General features: G+C 35.5%; 1 protein-coding gene across 1 annotated transcript in view; it reads left to right on the top strand.

The window, feature by feature from the left end:
• The window catches only part of LOC139697296 (WD repeat and FYVE domain-containing protein 3-like), a 36,919-nt gene extending 26,809 nt beyond the window's left edge, over positions 1-10,110 (top strand). Inside the window, exons 19-23 of the mRNA XM_071595957.1 lie at positions 630-1,002; positions 2,432-3,163; positions 3,615-3,726; positions 3,865-4,062; positions 6,701-10,110. Of these exons, the coding sequence (XP_071452058.1) occupies positions 630-1,002; positions 2,432-3,163; positions 3,615-3,726; positions 3,865-4,062; positions 6,701-6,818 (1,533 nt within the window). The 3' untranslated portion in view covers positions 6,819-10,110. The remainder of the gene's footprint in view (positions 1-629; positions 1,003-2,431; positions 3,164-3,614; positions 3,727-3,864; positions 4,063-6,700) is intronic.
• Positions 10,111-13,769: the final 3,659 nt, after the last annotated feature.

A 13,769-nucleotide genomic window follows, 5' to 3' on the forward strand; every position in this document is an offset into this window, starting at 1 on the left:
ATTTTCTTTAATTGGATAGCTCTGGTTTTACACAAAATCTTTTGCCCCCCTGATGAAATGAAGCCCTGCTTTATTATCCAGATCCAGCTTCTGATGAAAGGATTCCAAAAATTGGGTCTGGTTAGTTCTTATAATGGGAGATTGTGCTGTAGTTTTTAAAATAGAGTCAGGATGAAATATTTTTCTGGTTCCCATTAGCTTAGGTTTTGTATTCCTAGCATAAAAATTGTTTCATACGAAAATAAAGATGCTAATATCCATTATTAAAATTTTCCTAATGTGAGGGAAGGAGGTCTAGGTCTATTGTCAACAGACATTACTAATTGGGAGTAGGAGAGCGTAATTCATTGTTAAGCATCACTATTTATCTTCCAAGCTCCCATAGGAAACAAAGTGTATGGTGTGACTAACAGTGAATTTGATATGATCATGTATTTATTTTAAGCATACCAGCAAAATTTTGCATTGATCAAAATTTCCCAATACTAAATTCACTCTTGAAGTAAAGTCCATTGAAAAAGAAAAAAAATCCTCTCGCACTCTAGGAAGAGAATCTCTGGGTAATGATCACAAAATTAAAATCAGAAACTATATTGCATGGCTATTACAATTAATGTTTTGTGTTTCAGATGTGGTCTGTGGACTTCGTTCAGGTGCCAAATGATGAAAAACCAGTGAAGCCGGTTCCAGAAAGAGAACAGTCAGTAGCGGCAATAGAAGAGAGTGGGCATGCCGACAGTGCAATCAAGGAGGATGTCATCAAAGCCGACTCGGTTGAAGGGGAATCACATTTTGGTGAAGTTCAGTTGGAAAATGAAGCCAGTGAGGAAGTAGGGGACTTGAATGTGAAAAATAGTGTGAAGGAAAGTGGAGAGGGTCGGAAGAAACTGTTGAGCCAGGATGGCAGCAGTGAGGATGATGAAAAGAGACAGTGCGCAAACAGGGTCAAGGATTTTGTGAAACAGATGAGCATGTCTGGAGAATATTCTACAGATGCTGGAGGTTAGTGTGTGCCAATGTATTTAGAAATGTTTTCTATGCAGGAATATTTTAAGCTAAATCATTATTGTAAGTCTGAGCTCTTGTTTCTGAGACTCTCTATATTTGATTAAATAGGAAAAGGCAAAACCAATTGACTCAACACTGAAATACTTCATTGTTAAACATTGTCAAACATCTTGACAACATAGAAAGCCTTGGTGAGTCCAGTTAATAAAAATTAGCATCGTAAAACCTAGGAGGTCTAGAATTTTCTGAGATTTTTAGATTCCCCAGGTATTCTTCTAACATCATCCTATTGATATTCTACACAAAATTATGATTTAATGAGTTTCATTGAACATGTATAAACCTTAATAATATTATAATGTGTTACATAATCGTGCATATTACAACCTGCTTTAATCATTCTCTTAAAAGCTGCACTTTGTGTGTTATAATTTAATTTAAAAAATGAAATGGGAATTACATTGCAGTTAAACCTCACCATTTTGATTTTGCTTAATTCAAAATATTGTGCAATTCAAAACTAAGAACATTCCCTGACCAAAAACATCAGATCTTTGGTGCCTTTCAGTATTGATAAATCAGACCTACAATGAAACTGAACATTATGATCAGGTCCCATGATTTGTAAACATATTGTTAATTATGAAATATTTTCCCAAAACACAGCATCAGTGAGTATGAAGGCATTATACAGCCCTGTTTATACATTGTAACATCATTGCTTTCCTGCTCTCAATTTATTACCAAAACTCCAATACCCTGAGCAAATAACTTCCTTTTGTTTTATCAATATGCCAGTGTGAATTGATATCCACTATCACCCCGACGAATGCATCAATGTGAGCCCGTACTTTTAGACCTACTATTAATTTGTGTTTATGCTTCAAATTCATCATGCTGTTATTGGACCAGCTTAATGCAAGGCACTTCCTTGAAAGAGAGGAGAAGAGAACCCAATGTGAAGCTTACATTTTATGCAGGTGCAAGCATTTTATTCTCTCCCCATATTTTTAGCTCTTTCAGAGGTTTAGGTTGACCAAAGGAAGGTCAAGGGTCAATTGCTATTGTGGATAGGCTCTCGGACAGTGTGTGGGTGATGAGGGCAGAATTGGTAACCCTCTGTTGTACGAACAGCAATAGGTAGTGATTTTGATCCCCAGTACAGTGATGAGTGATATATTTATAGATAACTATAAATGCATGATGTTGATCAGACTTTACTTAGGGGGCTAACAGCCAGTCGTACTTAAGTAGCTGGAAATCGCCATTGTGTACTTCAATGACATTATGAAATGCCATGTTTCAGTATATCTATTTCATTTTTTATCTGAATTATTATCAGTTGTATTTTGATGGATTCTGTCTTGAGAAGAAAATCCTTATCTTAAATTTTATGTATTTATGGATTCTGTCTGTCTCATAGGAATGCTGGTGAAGAGTGGTTCGGAAAGCAGCTTGTCCGAGGATGAAGAGGTCAGGGAAACAGTGGAATCTGGGAGCCCTCTGAAAGCAGAGGAGGCCACTCCAGAAGAAGCCAAGGGTGATGCCAAAGAGGGGGAACAGGAAACTAAATCAAAGGAGGATGGAGATGACACAAGCCTTGCAGCTGAAGTAAGACCGACTTCTCCTGAGGGTACTGTGAGCAAGAAAGAAGGGAGAGGGAGTGAGGAAGAGGAGGTGCACATAAAGCGGGCTGGCTCTTTAGACCAAGAGCCCCCGACCGTGGTGAGGCGGCGGAAGTCAAGTACCATCAATCCAGCATTCAGGAAGAGTGAGGGTTGTCGACTGTCGGAAAGGGTTGAGCTAGGGAGTGGCAATGGCGTTTCCTTGATGGAAACTTCAAGCATTCATAGGGCTCATGCCGAAAGTGAGAGTTCTGCGGATGGGTGCTCAGAGAGTGCTAAACTAAATATGGGAGCTTCGACTGCTGATTCTATCTTGGCCATGAGGACAAGTAAAAGTGACACCAGTCTCACAGACTCATTTGTTGTGATTGGGGACTCAGGGACCATTGAGGGTGGGCTGGGAATTTTGGACTCTGGGAGGCGGGATGTTACCCCTCCCAATTCAGCTGGCCTTCCGATTTCTAATAATGGTGGCAATTCTGGGGTGCCTCTGAGAAAGAAGCGAAATCCCCAGAACATGTTGCGAGAAGGTTAGTAGTCCTTATGCTCATAAAGATGGGTGTGTCCCATCAAAGTTATTTTCATACTATATATTAAATCATATTGTATACTTTATGCATTTCGTAGTACTTATTTTTAGTGATGAATGTTGTGCATGATATCCATTGCAAGTAAGGAAAACGTGCAGTAAGTTGCAAGGCCAAGTACTCTTTCGTAACTCTGGAGAATGTTGCAATGGAGTCTGAAAGTGGTGATATTCATTTCAGTCAATGTTTTGAAGATGTTTTCTGGTCAAAAAATTTGTATTGTGTAGTGAAGTTAACTTCCGAGTTATTTAGCTCAAGTTACATTCTGGAATTCCATTTTGATGTTTCCTAATTGTTTTACTCAAGGCATTACATGCGGGTGTTACTTTTTTTAACATGTGTTTGAATGAAGTTGTATTGCAAGTGACGTTACTCAATTAAATGCATTTTTCAGGTTTTAAGTGGCAGAGGCAGCTGGTTTTCCGTAGCAAACTGACAATGCACACAGCTTATGATCGGAAAGACAATGCTGAACCTGCTTCCATTACCGCTCTCTCTGTTTCAAAGTGAGTTAATGTTTTTAAATGGTTATCGCAGGTCAAGTGCATAATTTTTTTCCAAATCGTGAGATGATTTGGCATATATTATTGTCATTGGAGTAAATATGCTGTCACCCACCTGACCACATGAAATTCTGTTTGAAGGGACCATCGCACTGTATATGTTGGTGATACCAGAGGCCGAGTATTTTCATGGAGTGTTTCTGAGCAGCCTGGGCGTGCAATAACAGATCACTGGCTCAAAGATGAAGGTGCAGAAGCGTGTGCTGCTTGTAATGTACGGTTCTCATTATATGAACGCCGCCATCATTGTCGAAATTGTGGTCAGGTATTCTGCTCTAAGTAAGTAATACGAATTGTTAAATGCATTAGCCTTTTCCTTATTGTCAATGATTAGTGTTCCATCCTCTTTTTTTAAAGCTGTTACGTTTTCCCTGTTGTCTTTCCTCCTCCAGAGGTACTTAAAAAATTTATTTCCATTATCTTTAGAAATTATGTTCTGTAGAAAAGTTTCTTTGGCTATTTTCTTTTCTCTATTTAATTCACCTACCAATATATTGTAATTTATGAGCCGTTCTGGGCTTTCATTCTGTTTTTTATGAATCACCCTTAGTTTTTTCTTCAAGGATCTGATTTTGCGGTTGTAGAACTCTGGGTCAGTATTTTCTTTAAGAATTTTTTTTGGGACAAAGTAATTTAATCCCTCCTCCTTTATCTCCTTAAATGTCCTCCAGATTGCTGATACATTCTGCCCACCACTAATCTATTTCACATACTTTTCCCTTAAAAAGGTCTGGAACCCTTCCATATCACCGTGCTTATATTGCCATACTGTATTTATGTTTACTAGCCCTTTATATGAGACCCATCCCAGTTTAAATGCATATGCACAGCTGAATGGTCGCTTATTCCCGGAAGGACCTCAACTTCACCAACCCAATTTTTCAGTCTCACAAGTATGACGTCGAGGATGTTTCCCCCACACGTGGGTTTTTCCACCACCAGTACAAAACCCTCCTTGTTTATGCGATGACTAGTGATTTCTTAGGCCCTCCCACCCCATACTGTGGCCTCATCCGCCTACCATTTGATACCTGGAAAGTTCAAGTGTCCTGCTATGAGGATATGATCCTTGGCAGTAGCCGAGCATATGCCTGCTAATACCTCGACTGCGTAAAAAATGGCTTTCATGTATTGCAAATCAAAATTCTTCTTTACTTTTAAATTACATTTTAATTCTCAATAACAAGCATGTAACTTTATGTGATTTGTACCCGTTTGTAAATGCTTTTTTATAATTGTGGAACCAACATATGTTTTTTACCTTCCTTTGTGTAAAAGGGTTATTCTCATAAATAAATGCACACACCTATTACATGTATAAATAGAGAGGTAGCATTCCTTAGCACACGTGACGCTTGTGTTTAAATCAGTAGCTAGTTAAACGTTTTGTCAGCTTGATAAAGTAAACTGCATTATTTCTTATGCTTTTGAGTTACTTACATCATTAAAATTACTTAATCATTGATAGAAAATATAATTCTGAACAAATAATGAAGTAAATAACAACTGTACTCCATCTATTGATTACACCTTGTTTCTTTTATTACCTTGTCACTTGATGAGGAAAAGACGAGCCATTTTTTTTTTCCTCACTGTCAATGAGAAGCTACTAAGTTTAGACAAGACTCATAAATATAAGACTGTCTTCAGACATGATTCAGTCAAAGATTTTATCAGATGGTTGTGGTCATGTTGATACTAACTAGAACATTTGGAAATTGCAATGATTGGGAGCTGGCCTTGGACATATTGAAAAATTAAATTTTTGCTTCCTATGATTACCATATTTTGTAGGAAATTTTGCCAACCGTAAATTCTAATCAATTTGTTGGAAATTCCCTCATTGTGTCAGACAGATAGAAAATGATTATAGTTGTTTAGTTTCCTCTGTATGGTATTTATAATTGTAATACATTTATTCTTTCAATATATAAATATCACTTGCTAAAGGTAAGCAATATTATTATTATCTTAATAAAATGAAGGCAGTTTTATTATTTCATTTTGCTAGGGGCAGAATTGAATGGAGATAAAATGTAGGAGCAGAGGTTAAAAGTGCTTACAGCCAATTACAAGGTAGCCATGGCCTTAGTTGAATATGTTATGCATTTAATTATATTTAATCAGTAGTAATTAATAAATAGATAATAATTCTGGAGCTAAAGCCATTGAGGCATCCTCATCTGAAGAGGAGATGGGAGAAATATTTACATTTTGAAATTTAGACTTGGAACCACTGAGCCGAAAGTAAATGTAAGAGTTAATTATTTTTTCCAGCAGAATGAAAGAATGAAATTTCAATGGAAAAATTAGAAGTTCGAATTTTTTAATGGACCCATCTGAATTTTTACCTTTTAGGTTTGAGTGTTACATTACTTCCTTGAAGTACCAGAAATAGAAACAATTTACAGAAAAACTACCATTAACAATGTAATTGGCCATTATAGCCAGAACCTAAGATATTTTTGTATTCCTCCATCTGTGGGAAATACATTCTGAGCACAACTATTGTTTCATTGAGGGATTATGCAACTGAAATTGTATGCTGTTTATACGTTAGTTGTAAGCATAATGGTTTTTCAGTAACTCTTCTACATGATGGAATAAGAATTAGACAAACATTTAAGTGAAATGATTTAACTACAAAGCCTCTCCTTTAAAAAATAAGTTTAGAACTCCATTTTGCGTTCTGAAATGATAGTTTTTGAGTGAATTTGTATTTGATCAGTGAATTGCACTGTGCACTTGCATTATGTTTTAAATAATACTAAAACTTTGTTGAAATGTCAATATGTGTTAGTTTCTATTGTTATTAATTGCCACGTCATTTGGAACCACTCATTATTTAAATTAATATCTTTAAATCTGTTTAATTACTTAAATAATTTTTGTATTCCTCTTTGCTCTCTAATTTCAGGTGCAGTCGCTTTGAGTCTGAAATATTTCGTTTACGAATCCTCAAACCTGTACGTGTATGTCAACGATGCTATGCAACACTCAGAGGATCTCATGGTGCGAGTGATCACACCACTTAGTCTACTTCGAATACTGCCCAAAGCTCTAGATTTTTTATTTTATTACTGGGAATTTGGTTGTAAAAAAATAAGTGAAAGTGTCTTTCCTCTTGTGTAATATTTTAATACAACAAATCTTTGGAGGTTTACTAAAGGTAGTGATGACAGCTGCTATACTCCGGTGTTTTGATTATCCAAAACTGCAATGGCAGTCCTCAGCAGAAAATTTTCTTATGGCTTTGTTCCTTAAGGTTTGCATTTAAATACATCAGGTCTATATTTTGAGCTGGTAATAATATAAGATCAGAAATCGTGCTTTAATTTATCATCTTTACTAAAACAATAAGTTCGGAGCTGAATATCATTGGTTTGGCTCTAGATATCTCATTGGATTCAAGTTTGGATTAGTTTATTTTTATTGATCAAAGGGCATTGAAATGCTTTCTTATCCAAACTGTTTATATTTGAAAGATATTACCACTGGGATGCAAAAAGTCAATGGAACTCCAAATTAATAATTTGGATCAATGTAAGTTTGTGATTTAGCAAATTATAGTGTAGTCAGAAAGCGTTGACTGTCAATTAAGATTTTAATGTAATTTATTTCTTTTATTTTATTGGAAGTACTTTATAGACTGATTTAAACTGTTAAACAGAAATAGAAATAATATCCACTTAGTGATATTATTTGATTATTTAAGTTTTAAGATTGTTATTGTTGAATTTATGTTGTATTTTGTCTCTTGGCTGTCTGCTTGAGAGAATGGATGTATGTATATATATACAATAAGGAATTCATGTAAAATTTTCTGTATGATAGTTGAAATCTTAATAGAATGAATGCCGTCATGATATTGGTAGTTTGTTTGGTATTGTAAAATTATCTTCCGTTATATTCTTTTGATAGCTACTGTTTTGAGTGAGCCACAGACTGAATTAGACACTTGCATCTATGATTGTGTATTTGTTGAGGAATGAAGTGTCCTCCCAATCATTAAAACAGGATTCAAAAATAAATAAGAAGTCGGTCAATACCCTAGATATTGAATGAATTTGAGTAAGTGCCTCAACTAAATAAAATGTATGTGAATGTGCTGAGTTAGAATTTTAAGACATTTTTGTGCTGTTATAGAAATCTATGGAAATGATGTATTTTAATTAGTGAAGGCATTCAAGAATTTTATTTAGACCTAGGTTGGTGACTGTAGTAGAATGTCATGTACCTGAGTGCAGCAACAATATTTGAGGTTAAATTTTGGCTTGGTATTATGAAGAGGGAAATAAGAGATGTGGCAGGCTGCTTCTGAAGAAATGTTTATGTGTAGTGTGGAAGAATAGACAATCCTTTTTAAGTGATAGAGAGATGTGAATCGTTTTAAAATGACTAATTTTTGTTGAATATTTTTTTAATTCCTCCTGAAAATGTATTCTGTTATCTCATATTAGTATCTTTTGTAGTTGATCTCTTTGATTGTCTTTATTTTAACATTGTTCAATTGAGATGTATTATTTTTAATTTTGTTATTTCCTTGTTAACCATTATCGACTGAAAATATTGCTTTTAAAAGGTTTCAGTTTTAAAAGGCCATAAATTATTTGTGATAAAAGAGCATCAAACAAGTTTTGTTATAATGGCTCTTTCCACTCTCAAATTTGTATTATCAAATGCTTTTCCAAGGTGTGGAGATTATACTTATTTGTTATTGTGACCTGGGCATGCATTTCATTTAGATTTACGAACATTAATTTTTTATGTGCCATCCAATTTTCTAAGCATTATTTTAAATATTAGTTTATCGTACATGATACCAAAGCTTTTTAAGTAGTGAATAAAACTGTATGACAATATTTTTTAAATATAATTTTTTTATGTCTGAAAAATAGATTTTATCTATTCTGTTCTTTTTTTCACACATATACTGCTCCAGGGAAATGTCTAGAGTAATGAAAGAATTCTCATTTGTGAAAATAATGTATTTGGTGGTATTGTAATTCCTAATTTGTATCAAGCAGTGGACCATATCAGGCACCATTTTTCCTTATGTGAAATGCTCTTGAGGAAAAATTTTGAATTCTTTTAAAAACAGTAGCATATCTGCTTTGGCAAATGCTTTTGCTTATATACTTAGTGCCTGAGTCATAGTGAAGTATACATTCCATTTTTATTGAATTGTTTCACGTGCTCCTCTCTAGTTGAAGTGCCGTGATAGCTTTAAAAGTTGGTGTCCAGCATAACCATGTTGACATTTGATCTTCAGCTCAATAGTGATTGTAAGTTTGTTATGAGAGACTTACAGAAATTTATAAATTAAGAAGGAATATACTAACAGCACCAAATGCTATAGTTCTTTTAAAGCTAACCCAATCCTCAGGCATTGCACCATTTCATAAGTATTTATTCCAATGTGATTGCCATTGGATGTACTGTTTTTTATTTTGATACTCTAATTTGCACTGAGTGTTAATGTAATTTTTAAAAACTGAAAATTTGCTATTGATGAGAGTGCATTGTTTTTCATAAAAAATTACTTCTGTGCACGTGTTTTCATGATTTAAGAAAATTTGAGTTGTATAAATAGAATGAATCAAATCAATGATGTTGTTCACTAAGTAAGTGACCAATAAAGATGCAAAGAAAATTAAGTATAATTTTTAATGCTTAGATACTCTAAAAATGTGCAAACATGAGCTCAAACTTTTTTCAAAGGTATATGGATTCCATTCTTCCAGATTATGTTGTCTATTTGGGCATGTTGGCAATGCAGTGCAATAATTGAACAAGACATGTTATATATATGTATTAAAAATGTAGACACCAAATTGTTTGCTCAAGAGCAAAAAATTACACTTGAAGGAGGATCTACTTGCAGAATAATTCAGAGTATCAGAGTCAGTGGTTGAGGCATAAGGAGCAAACTCCCTACTATAAGGGACTCCAAGCCATAACCAAATAATTAAGATGCTTTTTTTTCCATGTAACTGGTATTTATCAAATGAAAATTCAACATCAAAGAAATAATTTCTGCAAGGGAGACTTCTACTCTCCTTGCATTTGAAATTTTGTAAATGTCTCTTTGCTTGAAATCAATATTTCCTGCTGCAGGTCCTGAATTGGCAAATAGTTGCTTTGATTACTTGAGTACCATTTTAAAGTTATACACATCATTGAATCCATTGTAACACTTATTTTATTATGTTTAAAGACACTATGGTGAATAAAATTTGTTTGAACCATGAATAGGGCATTTTCAGTGTTCAGCCATCAACATGAAATCAAACCTTTGTCTGCAATTGAAGTTATGAGTCACTTCTTCCCTACGTGGTCATCAAATTACTAAGCATGTTTCATATTGTAATTATAAAGTTCAGTGCAGTGGTGATATATTTTGGAATTCATTAGGATTTTTTTTTGAGGGAAGCAACTAGGAGCTTGTAATTCTTGAGTTGCATTGGAGCCCTCTTGATTCATTGAGGGCATCATGGTACTGCTTTAATTGCAAAAGATCTAGTGTTCAATTCCACCATAAAACACTTTCATATCAGAAATATAATAATCCTGTCTAAAATTTTCACTCATTTTTTATTTGTGCTGAAATGTAATAATCTTTTTCGCTTGCGTCAACCTCCAAGGGCTTGGATAAGGAATCTACTCTTAAAATAATATCATCTTATGGTTCCCCTTTTGTTTTCACCTGTGCCTTCGTGAATGTGTATAAATGTGATTGCTGCTTCAACAGATCTTGGGAGTATTTTGCTTTGAGGAAGCAGTTAAACTTCTGATAAAGATGGTAGACAAAAATGAAACTAGATTAAATTGAATACATTTAACCAAGTCATGCATTTACTGCTATAGAACATGAAAAATGCTCTTTCATTAGTCATGTGTTCTGTCAATTCGGAGGTCTCATACATACACCCCCGCTATTTCCATACCCATGTTCTGGGTCACAAGTTGATGGGAATAGGTTTTAGGGATGGCAAGTTCATCAGAAACCATGCAAACACTAAATCTGTGATCCCTGTCTAACAAAGTCTTTACTCTTGCAAGATTTTTGTCACTTTTTGAGGTTGAAGGGCATCCTGAACATTTGGCATCTTCAACATCTTCTCTACCCTTCCGAAACAACTTTTGCCACTCAAAAACATCCAATCTACCCATTGTGTTATCAACATAAGCTGCCTTGAGCATGTCATGATTCTCTTTCCCGGTTTTGCCCAGTTTCACGCAAAATTTGATAGCATAGTTTTTTTCCAATAACCAGTTTACGGAGCGTAATGGGGTCACATTATAGAGGTTTCGCAAATGGAAGATCCACACTCCTCAAAGGTTGGGAGGCAACTGCCATCAGCCTCCAGCCTTTCCTGAGACTCCCCTCCCTCAAACCCAGCCAGAGAAACCACCACCAGTCCGTGTGTCTATCTGGGAAAAAATAAGTCTTACCACTTTTGGGACAGACCTAGTATCATAGTGGCTTCCCAATGCGCTTGGCAATGTTTGCAAACCCTTGGCTGACTGACAAATCAAAGCTTGAATATCTGCAAATCTAACTCATTTAATGAATTCCCAACTGGCTTTCATTCTTATCCCCAGTTCTTCCCATACCTATTTAATCATTTCCTCCACATATCCATTGAAAAGCACAGGAGATCACAGACATCCCTGTATTTGCCCTTTTCATAACACTGGCCATCCTTATTCTCCATCCCCCACTTGCACCCGGGTAGTTTGAGACATGTACAGGAGTAGGATAAGTCTCCCATCCCTCCAATTCACTACTTTACTGGAGATCACCATTAATTCACTCAAAATCACTCTTATCAAATGCTTCCTCAAAATCTTCAAAGCAGGCAAATGCATCCTGATTATATTACGTGTATAAGTAGTTTTATTGAAGTATATGCACTTCTCTATTAGTGAGCGTATTACTGCTATGGTTTCACACATTCATCTCCTCTTCCTGAACCCAAATCGTTCTCTAAGTATTCATTTGCCCTGCTCTACATCCTTTTATTTTTGATTCTGAGAACCACTTCAGCTGCAGGTGAAATCAGACTTATTGTTTTGTAGACCTCACATACAAGCCTTTTCCTCTTTTGGGATAGGAACTAACTCTGATCTGATGAAGTCCTCTGGCCAAATTCCTCTCTCATTTACATTACAAATTAGTTTATAGATACTCTTCCTGCCAGATTTTTCCAAGCCTCTAATTAGTTTTGTGGATTGTTTTTTTACCCCCATAGCCTTGTTTGGTACCAATTTCCTCAATGCCCTTTCTGTCTTGCCATCAATTAAACCTGAATCTAAGCTCTCCAAATTTGCATAATTTTCTTTGTCTTGAAACTTGGTGGCCAAATGTCTTTACCATACATTTCTTCTACCTCTCTTGAATATTCCCTGGTTGTTATAATTTATTTTCTGACTTACATTTGATTGTAAGCAACGATTTGCCCTTTTTATTTTCGGACAGTGCATCTGCCTTTCCATACAGTGAACCAATTTCGCCCTTTCTTTGTTCAGTTTCCATAAACTATGAGTAAACTTTCCATTTCACTTGCAATGCATCTTCTTCCATGCTTCTTTTGCTATTTTTCCTGCCTCAGTTTATTATTGAACTCTTTTTACTTCCTTCGACCTAACTTTTCAGATTTAATAACAATCAGCTTTTACTTCTTCTGATATTATTCTATAAGTTGCTTGTTCTATGTCTACTAAACGTCTTGCCTTTTCATTCAATACTATTTCCATCCCTCACTGGCTATCTTCCCCTCTGCAGTATATTACTCTATAACTACCGCTTCAGTAATCCCCGCTCTACTTCCATCTCACTGCATATAACCCTAAAATATCTCTATTTCCACTCTCCATCTCCTGTTTTTTTTGGTTTCCATGTCTTCAACATTGTCCTAACATTCCAACACGCTATTCTAACTGGTTTGATCCTCTTCTTGCAAGAATTTCTAGTATTGATGACCATGGAAGCTTTGCCTCACCATGTATGACGTGGTCAATTAAGTCCTGTAGTTACCAGAACTAATTTTCATTATAACATCCATTCTCAAAGTTTGGGATAAATAATTGAGGTGTTTTCCTGTTGCCTACCTCAATAATGTTTTAAGGTGACACCATAACTTAATGGCTGCCACACTGTGGGCAAGATGCCATTTCAGCTGCCTCACTGAGTGCACACATGCAGGACAGACTGACTTTTGAGTGAATATCATCGGTCCCACCAGCACAGTTCTTGGGGTCATAAGAACACAAAAGCCCTTCCACCAAGTCAAGTTGTAGTCCACTCAGTATACCCATCATCAATTCCCTATACTAAAAGTTCTTCATATCATCACAGTGGTCTTTTGACTACGTTTCCTTGGGCCAGTTAGTTTCTCGCCAGAATATATTATTTAGCTTTCTGTATATTTTTCTTTCCATTTCCATGTTGATATTTTTTGATTTTCTTCTTTCACCCATCTTTTGAAGCTGATGATTTCTTCATTCTCTTATTCTCTCCCATTTACTTTGCTGCTCTTTTTGTCCTGATCTTATGCTCCCATCACCTTTCCCCAATTTTTTTCATCCCTCTCAACAGATTTAGACATTTATTAAGTTTTAGGGGTAATCCTTCCTTTTTACTCCAGTTAAACCTTCCACTTTAGCACTTTCCAACCCCTAATCTTTTCAATTTTATATGGCCAAGACAACTAAATCATGATCTGAATCTGCATTCACATCGGAGAAGCTGTGTTGATAATATTGTTTCCAAATCTATGTGAAGCCATTATATAATCCAATCTAGTTATTTCTCCTGGCATCTTTCATGTGTACTTATGCCTGTAATGAAATTTGAACAATGAGTTAGTCAATACGAAATCCCTTATTTTCAAGAATTTTACTGCTTTATTTCAAATTCCCCAACCTCTCCCCCATCCCTCTCTTCTCCTACCACTGGGTTCTGATCCCTCGTTAGTAGTAGG

This window comes from Hetaerina americana, unplaced genomic scaffold (assembly GCF_022747635.1).
Source record: "Hetaerina americana unplaced genomic scaffold, ioHetAmer1.1.p SCAF_72, whole genome shotgun sequence".
NCBI classification, from domain to species: domain Eukaryota; kingdom Metazoa; phylum Arthropoda; class Insecta; order Odonata; family Calopterygidae; genus Hetaerina; species Hetaerina americana.